The following is a 26,723-nucleotide window of genomic DNA, read 5'->3' on the forward strand; positions in this document are numbered from 1 at the left end:
TTGAACTAGGAGAGAAAAGTTTATTTCCTTATAAAAGAGAAAAAGCTCCATGTCAGTGCCTTACTTTTCTATTCATTTTCATGATATTTTTAAAATCTCATTAAAAAAAATAAACAATAGTTAATTTTTAGTTTTATTTTATGCTATGAAAGGATGTCACTGATAGAACCTTATTATTCTTGGTAACAAAGCTTAAAATCTATTTATCTAAAATGGTTTGAAGAACAGAATATTCTAAACAATCTGGGTTGCCATGTGACACTTTAAATACATACATTTTCAAAGAATTAGAATATGAGGTAATGAAAACAAAATTTATATTAACTATAACTTTTCAGAAATTATACCACCTTTTAAACCATAACTTTTCTGATTCAGGAATAGATTTCCTACTGCTTTCCTGCTCATCATATGCATCAATTTGTTAGCAAATAGCCATTTCACCCTCCTGCCAGCTGAACTTCCCTTTTTAGGATGCTCTCAGCCCTATGCTGCACCTTTTTTCTGATAGCTCCATAAGCAGCCTTTTATTACATTAGTCATTTTTGTAAGCCTATTTCTTAACTGGATTGAAGGTTTCCATATGGCACAAACATTGTGTTTGCAACCCACACATTGAGCATTCAATATATGTTTTTAGATTTCAAACTAATTCCCCCCAAAATGGATGAAGGGTGAAGCAAATAGTTGTAGCAACTGTAACTGTTGTTTCATTTCATGAAGATTAAACAAAAAATAAAACAAAAACTTAACATTGCTAATCTTTGATGAGAAATTTACTAAATGCTAACATTCTCAGAATTCTCAATCAATGAGGTAGGTGGTCTTATATTTACAGAGAGAACTGACTGGAAATAAATCACATATTCAAATACTTGCTGAGCAACTAACATCCTGGGCACTGAACTAGCACTAGTGATAGAGCAGAGAACAGACTCTGCATTTCATGACTCTGCTGAGATCACATACAAAATACATCAGCATCCTAGAATTACACATCACTTTATATATAAGTTATGAGCCCGGAAATGGGAGCTCATCCGTGAAATGGATCCATTCTTAGTACTGACAAAAAAAAAAAAAAAAAAAAAAAGGAGATTGCAAAGCTGATGCTCAGACTCTGATGATCACTTTAAGGTAAAAGTGACCCTGAAAGACCACTCTGCCTTTGTTGACAGCATCCAACCTTGTGAAAATCTGATCTTCAAATTTATAGTAAATATTCACAAGAGAAGATTTCTAAGATTTCCTTTATTAGGAAATTGGGTAGAATTAAGATACTATGCATTTGAGAAATAAGAGTTAAGACTTTCACCTTTTTAAATGAGATATTTTTCTACTTTGCATATAAACCTCAGTTAAGAGCAAGGTGAAGCCACAGTAGTACAGAAGTCAGAGCACAGAATGGACTTTGGCCTCCTGGCCTCTAAGTGGAGTGGGAAAGTCCAAAGGAAGGATGACTTCCAGACACCATCACAAGTCATGCAGCAAAAGCTGTGAACCCTAGCTGCTATGCCATTTTGAATTTTATTTACCTCTCTTGAGGAGACACCCAGTTCAAAAATGCAAACAAGAGAGCGAGAGAGAGAGAGAGAGAGAGAGAGAGAGAGAGAGAAGTTTCAGGTCTGAAATATTCAAATTTGCACTGGACACTTCCTGTTAAACAATGAAGTTGCTGAAGTTAACTCAGAACTCCTCTCACCAAGCCAGTGTAATTTCAATGTTAAACTTCAAGATTTTCACAACTAATCTCTAGCGAGCTGGGGCATCTTTGGGGAAGGTCACAAAGTTTCAAAATAAAACCAAAAGTCTTTTGGACTTGGAGTGGAAAAGTGAACACCGAAAGTGAATTAGAGAAGTAGTTTTCGAAGCTACTTTCTAATTCTGGGTAGACAGAAAATTGCCTTTTACTCTCAAGCAACAATTTTCTCATCTACCACAATATGATCTAGGAAATCAAAGGCAAAAGCATCAGACTACTTCCAAATGCAATGACTTGCAAACAGAGAGGCTGACCATGGCTCTGTGTCCCTTGAAATCCACTCAGACATGCTTAGGGGAGGGAGCCTAACACGGCACTTAACACACACAATAGTACCTATCTGACATTAGGAACCTTTTATTGAGATAAAGCATACAGCAAGCTAAAAATACTAGAGCATGAAGACAGGCTGAGGAAACCAATCTGATTTCTTATTCCTTTATGGTGGCCCAAATGACGAACTAAAGACACTCTAAGATTCCTATTTATACTTAAGGCAATTTAAAAAGCGAGGTCTTAGTCAAAAAGCCTGTACCTGGCATTCAAAAAGATATGTAAACTTTTTTGGATGGACTAAATTAGACCTAAATTGGCGACATAAAATCTGTACAGCAGGGACCTGTTTTTTAGCAGGTAAGCCTATATACAAGTAAGAATCTCTTACTCTTGTAACATTGTCCTGTTGAGAAAATGTTGAACTCTTATGCCCTGTAGAAGCCTCTGTGACCCCAGAGAAGCACAGACCTATCTTTACTAGAGAACTATTTACACTGCACATAAATACACATACAATACACATCCGCCCCCTCCAATTTGCCAAATAGGCTGTGAATGCCTTCTGTGAGGGGTGATGGCTCATTCATTTTTATATCTACAGTGACATTCAGTAGGCATCCAACAATATTTTTCTTTGCATGAATGCTAAATGAAAATGCGTTTACAACACCACTACTGGTTAACATTCCAAAGATTCCCATTACCCAACTCCAAAACAGAAATACTGAATTGCTACCAAATTTACTGTGTTTTTCACAATATGGTACCTTCAGGACTTTTTAATGTAAACATGCTTGATTAACTAATTTTCAAAATAATGATACAAATTTAGCATTCTTCTTGGAATGGAAGACTTGCTCGGAGGTTACTTCATTCTTTTTCTCTTTTTCAAAAGTGCATCTCGTAGTGCCAGCTGGAACATAAGAAAAAAAAATCTAAACATGGGAAGTTTTGAGTATCCCATTATACCAACAGAATCACTAAATCAACAAATCATCCCGAGATTATTAAGTGTGTGTGTATTGGATACTAGTCCATGAATTCTCAAGCACCACTTTGATTCCTAGAAATTTTTTAAGATCTCTAGCTTTTGAATTTCAACAAGGTTAAGTGTTTTTTGTTTGCTTTGTTAAAGCATTTTTTGGGGTGGAAGTCACCTGATTCTCTAGCTAAATGTTCAAACTATCTGCATTTTATGATTTTAAGGTATTAACTCCTTGTCTTTATTCATATCTGGGAATTGGTACATCTTTGTAGATAGTCAGAATAGCTAAGGATTAAAGGTATAAAAATTAACAAGTTCATTTTAACCTAATTTGTATGGCTGAAGAAGTATTTCTCAGACTCATCTGTCTTATTCTCTCATCTGCAAAATATAAAACCATAGTACCTGCTCATATTGTTCTATACTGATTAATCTAAAAAAATACAAAGCTCTAGAATGGTCAAGGCACATGGTAAAAACTATGTTAGATAATGTTGTTATAATCCAAGGTTACATGGGTTTAATTCTGCTTATTAAACTTTGTAATAAAGCACAAGCTACTCACTACTCTCACACAGATCTCTCGGTTCCCTTCTCCCTCCAAATGTCACCCTTTGAACATAAGGAACCAGTATATTCTCCTTCCTCTTCCTTTACCTTTCCAAAGGTTTCACTGTAAGATCCTCCTCTCTTTCTCTGCCATATGCTTTACCTTCCTTTTCTAGTCTCATTTTTTTTTTATATTCTATGAGTATATTCTATAAATTTGCAGTAAGACCCTATGTACCCTTTCAAGGCATGTTAAAGTATCACTGAGGGGGGCAGCCCCGGTGGCGCAGTGGTTTAGCGCCGCCTGCAGCCCAGGGCGTGATCCTGGAGACCCTGGATCGAGTCCCACGTCGGGCTCTCTGCATGGAGCCTGCTTCTCCCTCTGCCTGTGTCTCTGCTACTCTCTCTCTCTGCATCTCTATGAATGAATAAATAAATAAAAAATAAAAATAAAGTATCACTGAGAGGTATAAGGGGTATGAAATGTGATGCTTTCTCAGAGAGGGCTTAAGGTGCACAAGCTAATAGAAAATATATACTGGTCTCTGCCACTGGTTCCTGGCACAGAACTCCTAAAAGTGGTAAGGGCATCTTGTTTTAATATTTGTCCTTGACCCTGTCCCTGACACAGGGCTCCCCAAACCCCTGTAATTCCTAAGTGATAAGACCACTAGAAGAATCTTTTTTTTCTAATGAGGCAACTAGGTGGGCTGCTGGATGGGGGCTGGCCCAAGAAAGACCTTGGATTTTTGGCAACCCCCACCCCCAACATACACATTTCTCCAGAAGGGGAAAGAGGCTGGAAATGGTATTAATAATTGATCACGCCTATGTGATGAAGCCTTCAAAAAAAATCCCTTTACTGTGAGGTTCTGAGAGCTTCCAGGTTAGCGAATACATCTACACCAGGAGGGTGATGTATTCCACTTCTGTCCACAGGGACAGAAGCTTCTGCATTCGGGACCCTCCTAGACCTTGCCCCTATGTATCTCTTCATGTGGCTGTTCATCTGTATCCTTTATCACATCCTTTAATAAACTAGTAAATTTAACCGTTGCCCTGAGTTCCATGAGCAGCTGTGCAGCTGTGGCAACTTAATGAAACCTAAGGAAAGGGTCACTGGTCAGAAACACAGGTTATCACCTGGGCTTGTGACTGGTTTCTGAAATTTATGTGTGTGTGTGCAATCTCATGGGACTGAGCCCTTAACCTGTGGGATCTGACACTATCTCCACAAAAACAATGTCAGAATTAAATTAAATTGTAGGACACTTAGCCAGCATTACAGAACATTGCATGTATAGGGAAAAAAGACTCTACACATCTGGTGACCATAAATGTCAGAAGTGAAGTGCTCTGTGTGAATAGCAAAAGAAACACACAAAAGTTGGACTGAAATGGGTTTTTCTATTTCAGAATCACAGGTCAGTTTGGGAGATGCTCTAAAGTTGCACGTCCCATACAGTAGTCACTAGTTGCATGTGGCTTCTGGACATTTGAAAAATGGTGAGTCCAAACCGAGATGTGCCACAAATTAACACACACAGTGGATTTCAATTAGTTCAAAACCAAGAAGGTACAGCATCTCATTAATAATTTTTATACTGATTGATTACATATTGAAATGATACCATTTTGGATGTACCGGGTTAAAAAAGATATAGTGCTAAAATTAATTTCATCTCTTTCTTTTTGCTTTTTCATTCTAAAATTATATATGTGGTTTATATTGAATTTCAACTGGGGAGTGGTAGTCTAGATTGGAGAGAATAAGAGAAAATTAGAAACCTAGAGTCAAGTTTTGTAACTTAGAGACCTTAAGGAAAATATAGGGCAAGGATACATACTAGAAATTCTGATTAATTTCAGGTTCCAAATGGCAAAAAAAACTACACGACAAGGGAAAACATTCTTGAGCCAACAAATGCATATGTCTAATGAACTCTTACTCTTAAATAAAAAATTCTTTCATCTTTGAGGGAGAAGTTTCATGATTCAAGGGTTGCTGGCAAGGAACAAAGCAAGGCTTCCAGATCATGCCAAAAAAAAAATCTCTCCAAAACAACAGAGGAAGTATGGAGTGGGGTCGGTCACAAAATGTAGCAAAACCACAAAAACTTCAAAATGAAGGAAGGAAAAAACCATGGTGCAACTCAGTGGTTACTATTCCTCAACCCTAAAATCTTATAAATGTCTGCTGAAGGATAAGCTAATGGACTGCATCAATTCAACTATGAATTTAAGTTGAATTGATAAAATTCAGATATTTATTTATTATGACTTATTTACGTAATTTAGACAGGGGGAGATAGTAGGGGTGGTGGGGGAGAAGGGGCAGAGGAAGAGAGAGAATCCCAACCAGACTCCCAATGAACAGGTGAACAGGTAGGGCTTGAGAGTATGACCTGAGCTGAAATCCAGACTCAGATGCCCAATAAACTGAGCCACTCAGGCAGCCCAAAATACAGATATTTAAAATCTGAAATGGCACCTTTCTTTTCACCTCAATTTTAACATTCTTTATTCAAAATACAGGTCACTTTATTATTTACATAATGTTGCTGGACACAGTTTAGGAACCAGAAAAATGAAAAATGAAATAAGCAGACAGGTAGATTTTAAATGGCACCTTAATTCAGTTAATACTGCCTTGGTGCCCCCACAGATGGAATATTGCCTTGGAAAGCTCGCCATTAACATTCTGGTCTGGCAGGCTCATCCTTGGCTAGCAACTTAGAAATACTGATATATTCTTGGACTTGACTTTCTGGCGATCCTTCAGAATACATTTACATATATTCTGGTATACCCCCATAGATAAAAATGTGAAAACATGAATTTATTATAACAAATTACTCAAATAAGCAAGCCAACTGAGCTACATAGGACTACACATCAAAGACCATATATAGATAAAATGAAACTCCCAAAATCTTTAAACATAAAAGCTTTGCAAAAGAGCATGTAAAGAAGGATCATGTTATGTTTCACAGATGCAACATCAATAATTTTAGCACCCCCATCTTCCTTCACAGTATTTAAGGAATAAAAGTCAGATTTTCCTGGCTCTTTAAAATAAAAATAAAAATAAAAATAAAAATAAAAATAAAAATAAAAATAAAAATAAAATAAAATAAATAAAATAAATAAATAAAATAAATAAATAAAATAAAATAAATAAAATAAAATTAAATAAATAAAATAAAATAAATAAAATAAAATAAAATAAATAAAATAAAATAAAATAATTTTAGCAGAGGGAAGACCTTACAGACCATCTTGCTTACACTCTTTTAGTTATAGAGGAAGAAAATGGACTCCTCTTTGGTCACACAGCTGAATCTCAACCACGTCAAATATATAGTTTACATGTCCTCACCACTTTCGACCTCTCCATGCTCTCCAATTATGTTCCCCATTAATCCTAAGACACACATAACACAAGGTCCTGAAGGTACAACTGTCTTAAGAGTAAGGTCTTAAAATGACAACAGTATTCTAACCAATCAAGCTTCAAGTTGAACTCACCTGCTTTTCTCGGAAGGAACGCTTGTTTTTTGACCGGACGTTATGGCTATATCGCATCATCATAAAGTTCTTCTGTTTTTTCTTCTCTTTATTTGTGGAACTGGAAAATGGGTTCATTTTGGTTTTCTTCCTCACAAATTCTTTTCGGTCTGTCTTTCCAGCCTATTAGCACACACACAAAAATACTTCAACAGTTATCTAACCCACAATTGTGTCTCCTCTATGCTAGGCACTCCGATGGATGCCAAGGACAAAAAGATGGAAGGAACTCAGTCCTTGCTCCCCAGGAACTCACTCCAGGCAAGAAATGACCATGATATACTGTAATGGGGCAGGGGAAGCTCAGTGGAAGAAAATGGCGTAATTCAGCCAGTCAGATCAGAGGAGCTTCCTAGAAAGGGAGACTGATGAGCTGTTTTTGGCAGGATGAAGGCATTTGTGGTGGGAGAAAGGAGGGGAAGGGTAGAGCAGTTCAGAAAGTAGGATAAAATATGGGAAGGTGGTGAATAACGAACATGGATTTTTAAATTTATCTAAACACGTTTCAGCACAAATGGAATGCACAGGGTGATATGAAACCAGTACGGGTTGTGCCTAAAACAATAAAGGTATAGACATAAAGCTGAAAAGCTAGGTGGTTGGAAATGTGAGAGATGCGCAATCACGCACAGCCACAGCACCTTACCAGAGGCTTTTCTTCAATGACTATAAACATTCCCCTGCTTTCCTAATAACTTGGAAATGTACTGAGCTTCCCAGATACCAGAACATGTACTAGTGTCTTTCGGTGTTTTGGATGGTGGTTACATGGCTATCAACTTGTAAAAACTCATCTAACAGAACACCTAATACCTGTGCATTTTATTCTGTTAATTCTACCTTTATTTAAAACATCAAAATAAAATACTGCCATTCTGTGGCTATTCATTTTATTTCATTTTTTATCTTATTTGCTTTTTGTTTGAGGAAACAGAGAATAATAAGCTTCACTTACCACTGCTGTTGCTAGTCTTGTCTCCTTGTCAGATTTTGGCTTTTTATGAAGGCGTTCAATGTCCCGAAGAGAAAGTAACTCACCCCTGGGGTGAAGAACAAATATAATATGAAACTAGGGTGGAATTCCTTTCCCTAATACTTTCATCATCATGTGAGCTCACTAAAGAAGACCTGGTGCATGTGTTGTTTTACCTGGGCTCCTCATCATTATCTATTTCAATATATTTCCTCTTTTGGGCTTTCCCTGGGGTAGCGTCGAGTTCTTTCCTCATTTGGGCTATGCGGATTTTCTGGAAGTCTTCCTGAGTTAGAACTCGGCTCGTGCTAATGGCTGCAGCTTTGGCTTTCCGCTCCTCCATGGGCATCCCGTTGAGCTTCTTGAACTTGAAACCACACAACAAAAGTTTAGCTCAAGTGAGACCATAGCTCCCCAATAAAGCCTAGCGTAAATTAGGTCTTAATAAACATCAGAGTTTATGCAAGAGTGATGCACTTGTACAAGGAAATTTCAGGACTTACTATTTCTTGCTGCTCTTCATCAGAAGAATGATGCACATCAATCCACTCACCATCAGCATCTGCCTCCTCACTGAGACTGGTACTTTCCCACCCATCTGTGAGAAAAACAAGATAGTACTATCACTTTATGTTGTGTACTCACAGTAAGTTGAAATAAATCAAGCAAAAGTAAAGTATCAAAGTCAATGGCGTTCTACTGACCAAGAATTGAGCAATATTTATTGTTAAATAAGCCACATCAATTTAACTCAGTTATGGAATGGGAAATAAGCACTGACTATGTGTCTACCATGAGCTAAAGCCTTATCATTACTTTTTTTTTTTTTTGCCTTATCATTACTTTAACTCTCATGACTCAACAGAAGAGGAACAGACCCTATAAGTTAGGATGCCTACTCTACTGCTAGAAAATGTGGCCTACAATGCACACATTTATGAAAATCATGTCTGAGCCTACAGCTCATGTTCTTTCTATCAAACCATGTACATGAAAATAGCACCTAGACATTTACCTTGGCCTCACAGCAAATGTCTGACAACTTGTCTAAGTGTATTTAAACATGTTTCTTGAAACTAGTCAGAAAGTCATTCAGAGAACTGAAGTCGAATATTCTGGATGTGAAAGAACCTTGCAGACACCTCAATGAAGAGGCAATATAGTTCTTAATGAAGTCACCACAATAAACTTTTAAAATTACAGACACTTCCAATTTTTCAGTTAGTCCCCATAAGTGTTTCAGCTTTTCGGTATGGTGTATACACAACCACTCCTGCTGAGGCCCCAACTCTATCTCTAGTCTGGTATCTTGCTATATATCCAATCCTACATTGTAATAGTTTCCTGAATCCTTCAGGGCTTTGCCCATAGTTTGCCTGGAAAATCTCCACTATTCTACCATTCCTCACTTATTATTCAAGATACAGCTCATGGATCAGCATCTCCGAATCCTTTTTTTTTTTTTTAAGATTTATTTATTTGAGAGAGAAAGAGAGCATGCGAGGAGATGGAGGGACACAGAGAGAGAAACAAGCAGACTCCCCAAAGATCAGGGAACCTGACACAGGGCTGGATCCCAGGACCCTGATATCATGACCTGGGCTGAAACCAAGAGTCAGACACTTAACTGAATGAGCCACCACACTCTTTGAAGACTTTTTTGAACCTCTGAGGTACACCTGACTTCTCTCCTGCCCTTCTTTACATTACTCATTATATTAACAAAACTTTTTTTTTGTTTTTTAATTTTTTTAACTTTTATTTATTTAGGATAGGCACACAGTGAGAGAGAGAGAGGCAGAGACACAGGCAGAGGGAGAAGCAGGCTCCATGCACCGGGAGCCCGACGTGGGATTCGATCCCGGATATCCAGGACCGCGCCCTGGGCCAAAGGCAGGCGCCAAACCGCTGCGCCACCCAGGGATCCCTTAACAAAACTTTTTAAAGCATTATCTGTGAGCTAGCCCCTGACAATGTAAAGATGAATGGTATGGTTCTTGCCCTTGAAGATCTTTCATAAATAGCTCAGCATTTCAATCATAAATCCTGGGAACACTACTGCTAAGCTATTTATGAAAGATCTTCAAGGGCAGGAATAATTCATCTTTATATTGGCAGAGGCTAGCTCACAGGTAATGCTTTAAAAAGTTTTGTTAATATAATGAATCAATTAGTAAGAAGAAGATAGGACTCTAGCAATCAAGGTAATAAAGGCTAACCCTGGAAATCAGAATGGAGTTTCTCAAGCATTCTTCAATATGTTCAACAAGTGTTCTCCTTCAACAAGGAGAATCTTAGAGGGTTGCTTAGGACTGATCCTCATTGTTTTTTCTAGACAACAAACAAAAAAACCATTGTCTTGTCCAAGTGCTCAGCATGCTCTTGGTAAGGGGTAGCTACCCTGAGGACATGATAAGACATTAACACTATAATGCAAGGTCCCTAAGAGCAGGAACCATGCCCATTTTGATTCCCAAAGGGGTAATAGTGCTTGGCATATAGTCCTTGCTCAATAAATATCTGTTGAATGAATGTTCAATCAGCATAAAGATTTCAAGGTAAATCCAGTATAGGAGTGATTTTATCTTGAATAATGGTGAAATGAAACTGAACCTTCAACATTTTCAGCATTCTCTTCTTTTCCAACTTCTAGAACTTCTGCTCCTGGAATGTAATCTTTAGCATCTAATTCTCCATATTCTTGCACTCTTGCTTCTATGGAGGCCTCTGTAGGCTTGCCCTAAAGCAAAGAACATTGTTTTGTTTTAAAGATTTATTTGAGAGAGTACACATGCACAAACATGTGTGCAAGTGGGGGGAGGGGCAGAGGAAGAGAAGCCCAAGCAGACTCCCTGCTGAGCATGAACAATGTAAGTAATCAAATGACAAAAACACTCCACTTCTGCCTTGGGTCAAAGTAAATCCCTCAGCCAGAACTCTGCCTACTATTTTCTTTCTTCTGATTCCATCAGGAAACAGGGATTTAGTAGAGAACAATGCTCCAATTCTCAAGTTTTGAGATCACTATCTCTCTCTGTTACATATACACATTTCTCTTTCTTCCCAATTCCAAAGAGGTACTATCTGGCTGAGGAACAGCCTGTTCAAGACTGGCATCAGTTATTGACGGATCTCTGGAATTCCAATCTGTTAACAACGTTAAAAGCTTTCAAGATTAAATAGCCTGATAAGTCTCTAAGACTCAGTCAGCATCAAAGAGTACATGCCAACTACAAAATAGTTAAGGCAATGGTATTCACTTCAATTGTATTCTGAGCTTTAAGAATAAAATTAGCAATACTCTTAGTGGAAGCTTTACAAATGCTGAAACTCATTCTGTAGGAAGTTGTTCTCACCTTCCGAGATCCGAACCTTTGGATCAACATATGCATGTTTCACTTACCCGGAATTTCTTCTGCAACATCTTAGGATTCAGTGTTCGGAAGAGCTGAATCAAAGTTCTAGCAGACATCATCACATCTATAAAAAACACCTGTAATTAGAAACTCCAGAGCAAAGAGTCTATTGAGAAAAAAGAGTCATTTGATATTCTTTGATCTACAGAGAATAACATGCATCTTACTCTTATCTCTGTGTGTTTTATACTGAACTAGGTCTTGGAGAAGTTCTTCAGTCATGGCTAGAGGACATCGAGCTGTTATTTCTTTTATAGCATTGATTCTAAAAAAGGAAAATGAATTTAGAAAGCCCAAACAGCAATCTCAGATAGTTAAATCTAAGAAAGTTTCCTAAAAAGACTAAGTCAAAAGGTATATAAATTGGGTTTCATAGGGTTTCTAGGGCCAACTGTCCATTAAAAACATACACACTGCCTCTAGGCACATTCTACATACCCTACTGTCATGACCTCCCCAGAATTCTTGTCGGTGACAAAATTGTTGGCCACAGTCATGAGCACTGACTGAATGATCTGAAATGGAAATAAAAGAAAAGGGATGACTGCTGATAAAATGTCTCTACCTACCCAAACACTTGAGGATGAAGGAACAGTAAATTATTCACAGTAAAACAATCATCTTCAGTTTGGGAGTTGGAAGGAATAGACTGAGGAAGACAAAAATACTTTGGGTTTCAGTCTTCTTGACTATCCTTGGATTAAATTTTGCTTTTAATATTATTTTTCAATATGGACTTTAAAAATTGCTTTGACCCAGAACAATCCCATGCTATTTATTTTATTTATGTTTAAGTAGGCTCCACGCCCATCATGGAGCCCAATGCATGGTTTGAATTCATGGCTCTGAGATTAAGATCTGAGCTGAGATCAAAAGTTGGACACCTATCCAACTGAGCCACCCAGGCACCCCTCCAATTCTATTTTAATCAAAGAAAGGAATTATGAGCTTTAAAAAATAACCACTATAAAAATTTACTGATAATTCTTTAATTTACTGATATTTTTGACCTAACAAAAGATTTAAGCAATTAAAGTCAGAATTTTCATCAACTTATCTAAAACGAAGTTTACTTTTCCATAGTAAATGTTTTTTTTTTCTTCAATTTCTGTTAACTAAACTGCTGTGTCTATCTCCTTAAGAGTTAGTGTCTCTTCTCATTTTGAAGAAAGAGGGGCAGGGGGCAGCAATCCCTGCGGGAAAAGCTACCATGATATACTTAATAGACAAAAGTAAGGTTTAAGAGTTCTCACCTCTGGGGGTACTAAGTGATGAGATGCTTGGGCAGCAAACAGAAGGATCTTTGTTACTTCTAAAAATATAAGAGATCAGAAAAATCATAGTCAGTTTATCGTGGTATCTCTCAGGACTATAGCAAACATGGTAAGCACGTTCTCACCTTATGCTACTGCTGCTTACTCCACCCAGAACAGCCAATCCCCAGAACCCTGCATGGCTCACTCCCTCATTTCCCTCAGGTCCCTGCTCAATTGCTGCCTTGTCAAAATGTCTTTCCTGACATAATCTAAACTAGATCCTGCTCCAGTACTCTGTATTATCTTTATTCTTCCTTTTTCCTCAAAATATGTATCTTCACCTGGACACTGTACACAGAGCACTCTCTGGCTCTCCCTCCAGAATGTAACCTCTATGAAGGTGAGGACATTGCTTTACATTTTCTGTGGAATTCTTAGTGTCTAACTCAGTGTCCAGCCTAGAAATCACTAAATAAGTGAAGAACTACAAACATAAATATATACACATGCTCTCCCTTCAAAGTGGCAGTATATATTAGGAACAAGGCCTCTGGCAAAAGAAGCGAGGTGAATCCTACTTTGCCATTTATTTGCTGAGTGACCCTGTTCTTTTTATTTCTACATCTCATAGGATTAAAGTGAGGACTTGATGAGATGATATTTGTAAAGCACTTAGCACATCACATGGCTCATGTTAGGTATTCAACATGCTGGGTTCCTTCCTATCTTGGTTCAAGTTTAAAGGCAAAAGCAATCATCTCTTCTTTCCTGCTGTTACATTGTTTTTAACTGAGAATACACACGAGGGCAATGATAACAGTAAGATAAAATTCTGGTATCTATTACAGTTACAGGTCAGACTTCTTTTTTAGAACTTTCTACTTGTTTATGGTATTACAAAAAGACATGCTTTAAGAATCCAGCCTTTTGTCTTCCAAAAATAACTGCTTCTTAAAGTTGATAAGCAGAACAATTTACCCATGACAGACAGTGGAAAAGAAAACATAAGGGTTTCCCTCTGCTTCTCTGAAACAGAGCACACTTTACTCCTAACTCTTTGCCTTTAATAATTCCAAAACAAAAGGCATGGATGGTTATTCTAACCCAAGTTCACCAAAGGAAGTGGGAAGCTTACCTCTTTGGTGGGGCTGCAGAAATCTTTGTACAAAGGGATAGAAGTTGAAGAGAAAAAGCTGTGGAAAAAAGAATGCACAGACTTTTATTTATGTAACTCAAGCTGTAGAGTTTTATTTCTCCTTAACGCAATTTTATCACCAAGCTCAACTAACTAGGGGCCACTTTTTACTTTTGTTTTCCTCAACAAGCATTCATTATTCAATGTGCTGTATTACCCAAGGAAAGGGAGGCTGTGAGGCTGCCATTCTTATGGTAAGGAAGAAAAACGTACATGCAGAATAAACCAGGGGGAAAAGAGGCAACCAAAATGTAACGTTTCTACTTTTAAAATTGGTGTGGCTACAGAGATAACTTTAAGCCTTCAAAGATAAAGAGGAATATAGAAGGGATAGCAATGATATTAAGGCTCCAAAGCAAAGGATAAAATAGTAACTCAAAATCTGAATAGCACCTGGTATTATTTAATCACCAAAGCCCCAACAGTTCTCATTTCATTACTGGACACCAGTCCACAATCACACTCGTTATACTCCAAGCTCTATGTTTGACAGAGAAAACACTAGCACTCTGGAGTCTACCTAAATAAAGGTGACAGCATCTAGTTATTAAAGAAACTGTATTTTTTTTTTTTTAGTTGTAGTTGACGTATATTATATCAGCTGCAGGTTTTACAGCATAGTGATTTGACATTAACATACATTACAAAACGTTCACTGAAGCACCTGTAATCTTTAACAAGGAGAGAAACTTTGGAAATGGACTGGTCCTTCCCAAAGTTCAACATGTCAGAATCAATTATTTTTTCCTATTTAGCCACAAAGCAAAACCATGATCATACAAGTAATAAGGAAGATTCAGGTTCAATATAAAGATGGATGCTCAACTACAGTCAGTTGTGAAGCTCTAACATCATTTCTATCAAACCATGCTTAAATTACACATCACTTTTGCTTTCCTATCAAGCTTAAATTCAGGCCTGACATGATATTTTTGCACAAATATAACATAAATTGACCAGGTAATCCTGCTGTGGGACTACAGCTCATGGAGAAAAAGTATCTTATTCTTTAAGATATTAAGTTTTACTTAGAAAAAAGGGACAAGTGTTTTCACTCCATATACTTTCATTTTTAATTGAATACATGTTGACACTACTAGATTTTCAGTAAGCAAGCTTATTTTATTTTTTTTCTTTAAATAAACTTTTTGAATGGGGTGCCTGGCTGGCTCAGTTGGAAGGGCATGCAACTCTTGATCTCAGGGTCACGAGTTCAAGCCCCATGTTGGGCATGATTACATAAGAATCAATCAATCAATTAAACTTTAAAAAATAAAAAAATCTTTTGAAGAAAGCAATACATTTAATGACATACAGAGCAGCACATCTCCAGAGCAAAAGGATACAGAACAACCTCAATGGCCATTTCTTCATGGCCTCATTTTTTGGAAATCTCTTTTTCTACAATGGCAGTGAGTCCATGAGTATGTGCGAAGTTTCCACTATGTACACACTATACAGATATATATATATACACACACATATGTACGCATATCTGTGTGTGTGTATATATACATATATATAGTTGCAGGTTTTACAGCATAGTGATTTGACGTGTATATATATATATATATATATATATATATATATACACACACACACACACACACACACACACGTAATACCACCAAAGAACTCCTACAATTTAATTCAAAATGAAATAAATGACCAGAAAATTCAGCTTTGCAAACACTGATAATCTCCTACCAGGGGTCTGGAAGTCAGGAAAGCTATAAAGGAATAAACACACTGCAAAATGTACTAATAGTCAATAAAAATACACGGATTATGTTGGCTCAGAAAAACGTATATGTAAAACAACTAGAAAAATAGAACACAAAATAGTCTGTCCATAAATTGAATATATGTACAATTTAACATCCATACTTACTGATAAAAAAAAAGTGATAAAAATTGCTATTTTGGAGTGAAAGATTTTATTCTTCTATAAACTGTATAGGTTTAAATAGTTTCGAGGGATAAAATTAAGCCACTGTTCTACCTTAGTGGCTTTCCTTTCACCAAGAATTCTAATATTCACTAAAATGAGAAACATAATGTAATTCGAACCTCATGAATTCCCACCAATCTGGAGATGAGGTTCATGAGCATCATTTTCACCTCAAACCTCTCCGTAGAGCTCTCTAGTTGTTTTAATAATTTTTCTGCAAAATCTGGAAAGAAGAAGATCAGAGAAGTACACTGTGTAAGTCCATGGTCTGTATAACATTATTCAACAGGTGTAGAGAAGGTCAGTCATTAGATCAGTGACTGTGTACCTGGAATCATTCTGCTGAACCAGGATGTTAAGAACAGCAGCATCACAGATGAAAAGATTCACACAGGTAAATGTACTTTCAATGGTGCCCAAAGTTAAGTCTTAAGGATCTCCAAGATTTTTAGCATCAACATCTTGAGTGATTGATAGGAGCTCCACTTAACAGTTCTCAGAGCCTTGCTTCTCAAAGTGTGGTCCGCAGACCGCTACCAGCTGGTAGCTTGCTAGAAATATAGAATCTCAGGCCCCACCCCCCAGACCTACTAAATCAGAATCTTCACCAACAAAAGAGTATCATTTTTCATTTACTCAAGCACAATGTCCTACCACTACTGTGTTGTTAATGACATGAAGTAAAGAAGTATTCTTCCACATTTTTCTTATTTTGCTGTGGACTGGGAATTAATAACTTCAGAACATAATTCCCCCAGGCTACAACCAACTAATAACAACTAAACAATTACTGGTTGTCTATTAAGTGCTACGGATCTTATATTCCCTGGTCACAAGCAGAGATAAAGCCAAAAAGGAATTTGGGAAGTCATAATTATAATACCTTGGGGATCATGAATCAGATGAATAGCTGAAAAGTTAAACACCTCTGGTTTCTTCTTCTTTTTTTGTTTCTGAAATAAAACGAGAGGAAAAACATTTACATTACGCCACACTACTGGGGGAGGTGAACCTACAACAAATTTGTTCTCAAAATCTTTCAACTAGAACTAAAGGTGGTTTTAGTCTTTTAACATTAAACCTCAGTAATGTTTCAGCACATAGCCCCTGTGAGACTGCAAGGAATTTAGAAACATAAACTATACAAAACAGAGAAGGGCCAAATTAATGAGTTTTCAGACTAAGCATTACAGAATATAAAATGTATTTCATTGGTGTACTCTTCTGAGAAGATAAGTCTAGCAAAAATACCCTAATATAGGTCATCTTGATCAGAGCAAGTGAAAACTGAATTTAATCAAGTTAATTTATTCAAGTCACAGATTTTGTTAGAACTGAAAACATTTCATCATTTAAAAAAAAAAAAAAACACAGTACTTAAAAATTTATCACACATTTCTAAGTCTTTCAAAGATGTCATTTCTTTATTTCAAATTCTAAAGAGCTTTTGTTAAAAATTCCATATTCTATAGTCTAATGATTCCTATCTCATCTTCCAGGTACAAGCCTCACCTTGAGCACTTTCATAGCCTTTTCCAACCTTTTCTTGTTTTTGGAGCTTTTCTTCCCCGTGGCATACTGCACTAGCAGGTCTCTTGCTGTTGGTCCTTCATCCTGAAGAAGAAACCACTTTGTAAGCAAGGAAAATCTGCATAGAAGCAAATAGTAAGTCTTTTAAAGTCTTTTTTGTACTTACACAATCACTAACAAAAATGAGTATGACTTCAAATTAAAAAAAAAAATACTTGCCTACGTGTACAGATACAAAGATTTTCACTGCAGCACTGATTTTTGTTTTTATATTTTGCTTTTTATCAAAGTATAGTATATACTTTTATCAAAGTATAGAATACAATTTTGTTTTTATTTGAGAAAAGAAACTAGAAACAGTATCATTAGGAAAATGCTTAAGCTATATAATACATTCATATTCTGAAATAAATATTCTTGTTACCAGAGGAAAGGATTTTTTTTATTTTAGTAAAAAATACTTTTTAATAAAGAAAATTTCATGACATCATAAATATTCATTTTGCCTTTTTAAAGATGTCACAACATTATTCCTCTCCTTCTCTAAATACTAGAATACTGACATCATCTCAAAAAAATATGCTGGTGGCAATTTTCATTCTAAGTTTAATATAGTGAGTTAAAGGTATAGCTTTAGAACGAAGAACAAGGCTAAATGAATCTTTTATTAGTTCTGTAACCAATCTCAGCAAATGTTAAGTGACAAATTCTAAATAGAATAAAGCCTCAGCATGGCAGAACACAATAAAGGACAAAGGTATCATGTAAGTTTCTTTCTAACTTGAGAAGTCATGGATTTTATAATCTGTACCAACAGTAATAATGAAATCAGATAGACTACTGTAAAGTTCAGAAGCATCTATGGTTGAATGTTTAACCTCGGATTCTGAGTCGCTGTCCTGTTTCTCCTCTTCATCTTTCCCAAGGAAAAATGTCAAAGCAGCAACTAATATCTAAAGACCAATAAGAACAAAGTTAATCACTTATCCTGGCTTACAACGAAGAATAAATACTTTTGTTTATGTATTATTCATGCACAGAACTAGGATCTGAAGGAACAAAATTAGACTGGTGGGATTTGGGTTCATTTTTCTCAAGAAATTTTTTCTAAAGATTTTATTTATTTGAGTGTGTGCGCAAGAAAGAGAGCACCACTGTGGGTAGGGGCAGAGGGAGAGGAAGAGGGAGGCTCCCTGTTGAGCAGGGAGCCCAATGTGGGCCTTGATCCTGGAACCCTAGGATCATGACCTGAGCTGAAAGCAGACACTTAACTGAGTCACCCAAAGCCCCCCGTTTTTCCTAATTAAAACATAATGTTGTCATAGCATTTTTTGTCCTGAAAGTATATATAATTTAAAAAGTTATTTTTAGATAAAAACAGCCAGTCTCTACATAGTTATCCTTTAAATAGACTGCCAGGAATTTCTACATCCCAACCCAAGCTCTGAAAAGTGACATTGAAGCCTTTCTAACGGAAAGTCAAACACGTTCTTAAATTTCTTTCAGCTATGCCTGGGCCCTTAAAAGAATAGTCAAACACTAAGGCTATCATTTAATACAAAGCATTTAAAAAACTCCTAACTTTGGCCCTTCTAAAGCACAGGTGAACCAGGAAAGCAGCCTAAACACAAAGAGAGCTTTACTAAACATGAACTGCATGCCCATACAGTACCTCTTCTTCATATGCCCATCTTCTTACACCTTCCATTTGGAGAACTGGGACTACTCAAGGCAGTGCCTTCAAATAGCCCTATAGACACTCACCTTGGTGACCTTAGAGAAACATGCCGTTGTGATCACATTGACAGTTTTGGCATCATTCCTGGGGTAAGACAAATGAGTGTTTCAAAGTAAATTCATTCTATTGCATTTCATAGCACTGACAATGGCACAAAATAATATATATTTCCAACATGTTAGACTCCATAGTATGAAAAGTTGTGAGTTGCAATAAGTAAGTAAATAAATAAATAGTCATGGGTTGCTAAAAAACACCACAGATCACTAAATTGTCAACCTTAGGAAAACATTTAATTCAACATTAGCCCAGCCTATGTCAGAAAATTATGCAGCCATTTAATATGGATTTTTTTGAAGAATTTTTAATGACACAGGAATCTACTGAAGACAAGAGAAACAAAAAATAGAAACTTAATAGTATTGCAAAATTGCAACCGTATTTAAGAATTCATGTTAAAGGGGGCATCTGCTAAGTGGCTGGCTCTTGATTTCAGCTGAGGTCATGATCTCAGGTCCTGGGATCAAGCCCCATCTGGAGCTCAGGGGGAGTCTGTTTGAGGATTTCCCTCTCCCTCTAACCCTCTCCCTGCTTTGTGTGTGCATATGCTCCTCTCTCTTTCAAATAAATAAATCTTTAAAAAATTCACATTTAAGAAAAAGCAAGAAAATATCATAAGCTATCAACAGTGATTGATTATCTCTGGGTGGTAAAACTATCAAAAAATTAAAAAAAAAAACCACTTTCTAGCTTCTTCCAATTTTTTTTTTTTTTTTTTGCAATAAGTATTACTTTAATAGTAAAAAAAAAAAATAGTGAATAAGAAAAGCAAAAGACATGAATTGGGAGCAAAGTACCAACAGATCAAAGTTTATAGAATGTGATACTTTATATACATGGGATAAACTAATGTAAAAATCTTCAAAGTGACAGAGTAGAAAGTGCACAGAATTCAGAGTCTGATATCTGGATTTGAATTTCAGCTCTACCCTTGACTAGCAACTAAGCTTACACTATATGAACTTCAGTTTTGTTACCTATGAAACAGGGATAATTCCAGATAACTTGCATTATATTGTTCTAAAGGTTGAATGAGGTATTATGAGGTGTAAGGGGCTCAAGAAATGGTAGCCAATGTTATTAGTTTTTGGATTGCTCTCTATTTTTAATTCCAACTTAATCTATAAGAGAAGTATATTAAAGAGCTCAAAATCCAGAAAGTATTTGTATATGTACTCTGTAGTAATGGGTCTTCTTCTCAAGAGACAAATACATATATATATTACCAGATGTTTCTTTTGTAGAGTTCAATCATCACATCCAAAGATATCTTGGCTGCAGTTGCATTGCTATCTCTTAACATGGTATACATGAAATTCTGCAACACCTAAAGAAAAAGAGGAGAAAGAAGACAATATGATACATTGCTGGTACATGCTGCAAACATGGAAAACAAAAGGGTACTTACAATATTCACTTTATTGTTCTTGTGTTTTGCATTTATATTCTTGATATCAGTGACAATATGTGTGTATAAAGTCTGAGGAAAAGAAACAAAAACATACAAATATTAATTAACATTTCTAACCTTGCTCAGTTTGGAGCAAAGTACAAAAGTATGGGAGAATTTAATCTTACCTACTTTTCATTCTATAACAAGATACCATAAACAAAACAAAACAGCAGCTAAAATACAAAAGGAAAGTTGCCCTGAAAATGTTAAACAAAGAGCTACCATATAACCCAACAATTCCACCTCTAGTTATATATCCAAGAAAAATGATAGTTCCAAACCAATATCCACACAAATATTCACAGCAGCATTATCCATAATAGCTAAAAAGTGGAAACAACTCAACTGTCCATTCACCAACGAATGGACAAAATATGGTATACCCATATAACGGAATATTATTTGGCAACAAAAAGGAATGAAGCGTTGATACATGCAATAACATAGATGAACCCTGAAAGAATGATGCTAAGTGAAAGAAGCCAGACACAAATATTATGTATTGCGTGATTCCATTTATATGAAATACCCAGAGTAGACAAATCTATAGAGGCCAAAAGTAGACTGATGGCTACCCAGGCCTGACAGAGATGGGTAAATGGGGAGTGAATGCAAATAGGTACGGGGTTTCTTTTTTTAGGGGGGATAAAAATATTCCAAAATTGATTGTGGTGATGGTTGCAAATTCTGTGATTATACTAAAAACCACTGAACTGTATATTTTCAATAAATGAATTGCATGTGAATTATATCACAATAAAGTTATTCAAAAAAAGGAAAGTTGCTCCATTTACTTAGCCCCCACCTGGTATACAAATAACCACTGGTGCCCAAAATATGCTTCCATAGACAACTTTTATCCTATAGTTAGAATCACGAAGTTCACAATTGCTAAAATCAAGTGGTGGCAGTGTCTTAACACTTGGGAAAAAGAAAAATTTTTTAAGTTAATAAATATAAGCTTAAATTTTTCTTCCTTAAATTTCTTTCACAAACCTTCGGCTTCTGGTCTTACTTATAAAAGCAAACACAAAATCACAGGGAAATATTTAATAACAAAAAAAAGTGTTTTGGAAAATAGTGTGGGGGCTTTTATAGCTATGAGTGTCCAGTCTGTGCTCTGATTTAGCTAGTCAGTATAGCACAGTTGAAAAAGGCACGGGTTCTGGAGCTATAATACCTGGGTTTATATTCCTGCCTTTCCACTAACATGTCCCATGATTCAGGGCATCTCATTCTACTTCTTTGTGCCTCAGCCTTTTCATCTCTAAAATAATGATAACAAAAAAACCCTAGTGCATTTTGTGAGTAAATAGATGAACATCTAAGAATCTCTGAATGGTACCTGGTAAAAAATAAGCACTCAATAAATGTTATTAGCTATTAGCACTATATTGCATGCACACAAGTGTTGATTTTTTTCCTGTTAAAATTATTTTTAACCGTATTCAATAACATCAAGAATTCAATCTACAAGTTTAATGTCACTGCATGGAAAAGTGAAACGTAAGGGGGGAAAAAGCAATTTTGCTCCTTACCTTTCGCAGAAGCTTATCATGGCAACGCAGAAGTTCAAAGAAAAGTTCTAGCAAACTTGATGGATTGATGAGATTCTTATTTCTCAGCAAGATCAAAGCTTTGCAAAATGTCTAAGGAAGAAAAAAGAAAACATATTAATATATGATGATGATGAAATTAAGATGAGAAAAGGGAGTATGTATATCCCAAAAGAGTGTGGTATCTTCTACTAATTAGGCACTATTCTGTGCATGAAAACAGAAAGTCATTCTCTGTCATCGCGAACCTTACATGGGAGTGGGGTGGAAGAGGGGATAGAGGAGCAAGGAAGCATGTAAACAGGGTATCTCAGACATTGAAATATATCATGAAGAAAGTAAAACAGGGTAATATAATTGATACACAGTGACTGAGGGAGGGCTCACTATGGAGGCCAAGTGTCTCAAGATAGGACAAACTCCTACCGTGCACAATGAATGCACACAGATAAGAAAGGTGAGGTAACAAGAACAGAACTGAAATCATCAATCTGAATTTGTGACCTTATAAGGCATTCCTTAGCAGTAGTGTTAGTACCATCAATCACCTGACAGCATTTGTAGCACTCCTGCTTACACCAACTTTCATGAGTACCCATATCACCCAAGGTTTGGCTTCTACTACCATTCTCCATTAATGGAACAGGTAATCCTTGGAGAATAGCTGATTCTCAAGTCTTGGGGCACGAAAAGCAGTAAAAATGGTTTTGGAACTATTCCGCCAGAATGTAAGGATCTTTCAAAAATATAAGGAAGGGGCTTTGCCAAAAGGACTGAGAAGCTCCCACTGGCCAAATGATAACAATTTGAACAAAAAATAATAAATAATGCTTTAAAAAAAGAAATGAATAAAAAGGACTTAGGTACGTGATACAGTTGGTTAAATGTCTAACTCCTGGTTTTGGCATAGGTCGTGATCTTAGGGTGGTGAGATTGAGCCATGTGTTGGGCTCCATGGTCAGCACGGAGTCTGCTTGCAATTTTTCTTTCCATCCCCTCTGCAAGCTGTCTCTCTCAAATAAATAAATCTCTCTCTCTTTTTAAAAGATTTTATTTATTTATTCATGAGAGAGACACTGAGAGAGGCAAAGACATAGGCAGAGGGAGAAGCAGGCTGCCTACTGGGAGCCTGATGTGGGACTTGATCCCAGGACCCTGGGATCACAACCTGAGCCAAAGGCAGATGCTCAATCATTAAGCCACCCAGGTGCCCCTCAAATAAATAAATCTTAAAAAAAAAAAAAAAAAAAAAAAAAGGACATAAAAAGGTTACAATGTTAAAGAAAGAGAAACACAAGAAAATCAATTTTATTGATTTCATTAAGTAACAGTTAACCTATATAGGTATTTTGTTTCTTCCATTAAGAAACACAGTCTGTTCTATCTGTGTTAAGCAGGAAAAACTTGGGAATGATTCAAAAAGTCCTGGGAAAATAATAAATACACTAAGCAGAAAGTCCAGCAGTTGTTAAGGACTAGTGGTTATCACAATTGCCAATTAAAAAGAGGAATGTTAATTACACAGACTCAATCCCTTGTTTCCCAGCAAAGGAAATATCCATTAATTATTTTTAAAAACCTATTGATCATCATTAAAAAAATCATATAAAGAAAAATACACTCATTTATTTATTTAACAATGCATGCAGGGATGCCTGAGTGGCTCAGTGGTTGAGTCTCTGCCTTTGGCTTGGGGTGTGATCCCAGGGTCCAGGGATCAAGTCCTGCATCATCAGGCTTTTGGACCTCTGGGTTAGTCAGGTACCACTATTTGACTGGGAGGACAACCTCTTAGGTGCTAGGGCTCTAGCAGAGGGAGAGAGACAAGCAGACTCCCCGCTGAACAGGGGCTCCATCCCAGGACCCTGAGATCATGACTTGAGCTAAAGGCAGGCATTTAACCAACTGAGCTACCCAGGCGCCTCTAAAAATAAAATCTTAAAATACTGGAAAGAAGTAGATCACGTAGGGACTTATAGGCCATGTTAATAAGTTTGAGTTTTACTCTAAATATAAATAGAAGCCATGGAAAGATTTTAAGGACAGGTGACACATTCTGATTTACATTCTAAGAAGATATTTAGCTGAGCCTGTTCTCACATAAACACAGCACAATACATCAATCCAAATACTGAACCTACCATTCGAAGATCTGGATCCAAGACAGTGTGATTGTAGGAGAGAAGATCTTTCAGCTCTTGGGGAAAGTTACTTAAATGTTCTGGGTAGCAGTGACCAATCTGTAACAAAGCAAAGGTTCTTCTGAAGTTTCTCTTTCTCTCCTATAATTCATATGCACATATATATGATGTTCTGCAAAAGGAGAGTAAAAGCCTGTTTGATAGAAATAGATGGTTTCAAATAATTTCTTTTTATTCTACATGCTAATTTCTCTGACCACGATTTAGTATCTGCTCTTATAATGAGTTTGAGAAAGAACCAAACAGTCTGAAAGTTTTGCTTTGGTTGGTTCTGCTAAAAGCTCCAGTGAAATCTAATTCAGCTCAGGGAGAAAATAAAATTTGCAAAAAAGAGGAAACTTAAAAAAAAATTTTTTAAATTACGTTTCCATTCCTGAATGGAATAAGGTTGGGTATTACTGGAATATTCTGCAATATTCTGCAAACTGTATGAAACAATTAGTTTTTGTTTTACTCAGAAATCATCTTACCTGTGCCATAAACATCACTAGCTCTGCCAGTTCTTTGCTAGGTTTATTTGGTTGTAATTTAAAAATCGCCACATTGGATTCGTAGTGATTATACTGCTGTAGAAACTGTAGAAAAATAAAATTTAAGTCGGTCACATTCTATTACATGACTTTCTCAGTAAAGAACAAGAAATTACTTAGTACACATCTCTGATAGTTGCGTGGAAAAGGGGAATTGGCAAAAGTGCATAGAAACATCTTTCCTTTACTTGCATTCTTCAAAAGTCTTGAAAAACGTGGACACATCACAGGTAATCTAAAGACCCCATTCCTTTATCATTAGAAACGTAGGTGGTATGGTAGAAGGAACGTCGAGAAAAGAGTCAAAAGCTCAGATTCAATATATAGAGCACTCACAGCAGCAGGAAAATAGAGGTCAGAAAACGAAAACATCACAACTATGTAAAACTCTCCAGTCAAAATTACCCTCTTCCTTCAAACAATGATTTAAGATTTTGTCCTGGAGTTCTAGATAGGATGTATCCGCAGCCAAAAGCAGCACACGGCAATAACCAGAACAGCTCACACTTATTTAGCGCTTGCTGTTTAAGTCGTTACATACATTATTTCGCTTAATTATATGTAATTGTAACGACAACCCAACGACCTAATGTTGGAACTCTCCAGGCCTCAGTTCCATGCCCTACATCCACCTTCCAGCCCTAGACCGCAGCTTTAAGTTGTGAGAGAGACACTAGGGGAGTATTATTTTTAAATATTGATTTATTTACTTTTAGAGAGAGTCGGAGAGACCATGGCGGGGGCGGGATGGTGGGGGTGGGGGGAGGCAGGGCGGGCAGAGGGAGGAGCGTCCTCAAGCAGACTCGCCTCTGGAAGGGGAGCCCCGGCACGGCTCCCGCCCAGGACTCTGCTGCGGTCATGACCGGGGCCGAAATACAAGAGTCAGAGGCTTAACCGAGCCACCGAGGCACCCTGAGAATCAGCGCTTCTTTCCGTCAGCGGTCCTAAGCGGTCCCAAGCGGTCCCAAGCGGTCCAGTGCACTCCACAGTCCCGTCTCCGATTGCCTCGTATCTGTGCTTATCCAACAGACATCTGAAGCTCGGCATGGCCAGAAAACAACTCCGACAGAGCCCTCAGGCCTCCAGCTTGCTCCCAGAGCGTCAAGGAGAAGACCCGCGGCTCCCAGACGTGCTTCAGTTAAGACCCTGCTCTCTCGGCTCCCACTACCGTGGACACGAGTGAGGAGGCGGCCCCGGGACTGGGCGGCAAGTTCCTCGCCTCACCTCTTCCCCATCGTATCCATGGCTCGGCCACAAATTACACGTCTCTAGGGGCCTGTCCGTGGCAGCTGGGACTACGATGTAGTTTAGAGAATCCAAATGGCGCTAAGTTTCCATGCGGTGGGGAACCAACCCGAGGGCGTGTCCCTCCCTAGGGGGACCCGAACCGCCCCCCCCCCCGGAAGATCCGCGCGGATCCCAGCCCCGCTGCACACCTCCCCTCGCCGCGCCGCGCCGCACTCCCACCTCCTCGACGTAGGCGGGCGGATCCCGCTTGATCAGATTCTGTAACTGTGGCAGGTTGCTGGGCAGCTTGTTATTGTTTCTGTTAGACATGCTGGTTGCTGAGCCGCCCGCAAGACGCGGTATGAAGAAGCCCCTCTCCGCGGGCAACGGCCGGCAGCGTCGGCTGCGTGTGGGACTCGCACTTCCGTGAGCGACCGGAAACAGCGCGTGGGAAGCTCAGCAGGCGGCGCCATCTTGTCTCCTGGAGGGGCGGAGCGA

General features: G+C 37.5%; 1 protein-coding gene across 5 annotated transcripts; it reads right to left on the minus strand.

Annotated features, from left to right (window-relative positions):
* SDAD1 (SDA1 domain containing 1) lies at positions 1–26,716 on the minus strand. 5 transcript variants are annotated; one of them, XM_049105046.1, is made up of 23 exons: positions 26,466–26,705; positions 26,223–26,293; positions 24,939–25,043; positions 24,409–24,507; positions 22,250–22,360; positions 20,667–20,738; positions 20,485–20,585; positions 19,225–19,282; positions 18,339–18,413; positions 17,443–17,544; positions 16,814–16,883; positions 16,050–16,153; positions 13,920–13,977; positions 12,782–12,840; positions 11,967–12,043; positions 11,696–11,793; positions 11,516–11,592; positions 10,726–10,852; positions 8,616–8,710; positions 8,289–8,479; positions 8,095–8,179; positions 7,101–7,262; positions 1–2,951 (listed from the first exon to the last, which is right to left on the minus strand). In XM_049105046.1, exons 3-23 carry the CDS (start codon positions 24,951–24,953, stop codon positions 2,904–2,906), a joined length of 1,884 nt encoding a protein of 627 aa, XP_048961003.1. In that variant the 5' UTR covers positions 24,954–25,043; positions 26,223–26,293; positions 26,466–26,705; the 3' UTR covers positions 1–2,903. The 5 variants fall into 5 exon arrangements, with proteins under 5 accessions (XP_048961003.1, XP_025283369.1, XP_025283399.1 ...); XM_025427584.3 differs by lacking the exon at positions 26,223–26,293 and having other exon boundaries at positions 26,466–26,716; XM_025427614.3 differs by lacking the exon at positions 26,223–26,293 and having other exon boundaries at positions 26,435–26,705.
* Positions 26,717–26,723: the final 7 nt, after the last annotated feature.

The sequence above is a fragment of the Canis lupus genome, chromosome 32 (assembly GCF_003254725.2).
Source record: "Canis lupus dingo isolate Sandy chromosome 32, ASM325472v2, whole genome shotgun sequence".
NCBI classification, from domain to species: Eukaryota; Metazoa; Chordata; class Mammalia; order Carnivora; family Canidae; genus Canis; species Canis lupus.

Excerpts from the sequence above, each read along its gene's own strand:
- SDAD1 (XM_025427584.3), bottom strand. The coding sequence starts at position 26,555 with ATGTCTAACAGAAACAATAACAAGCTGCCCAGCAACCTGCCACAGTTA. Across the intron at positions 16,884-17,442 it reads AGGCTATGAAAGTGCTCAAG|AAACAAAAAAAGAAGAAGAA; the intron begins GTGAGGCTTGTA and ends GTTTTATTTCAG. Across the intron at positions 7,263-8,094 it reads CAAGACTAGCAACAGCAGTG|GCTGGAAAGACAGACCGAAA; the intron begins GTAAGTGAAGCT and ends GTGTGCTAATAG.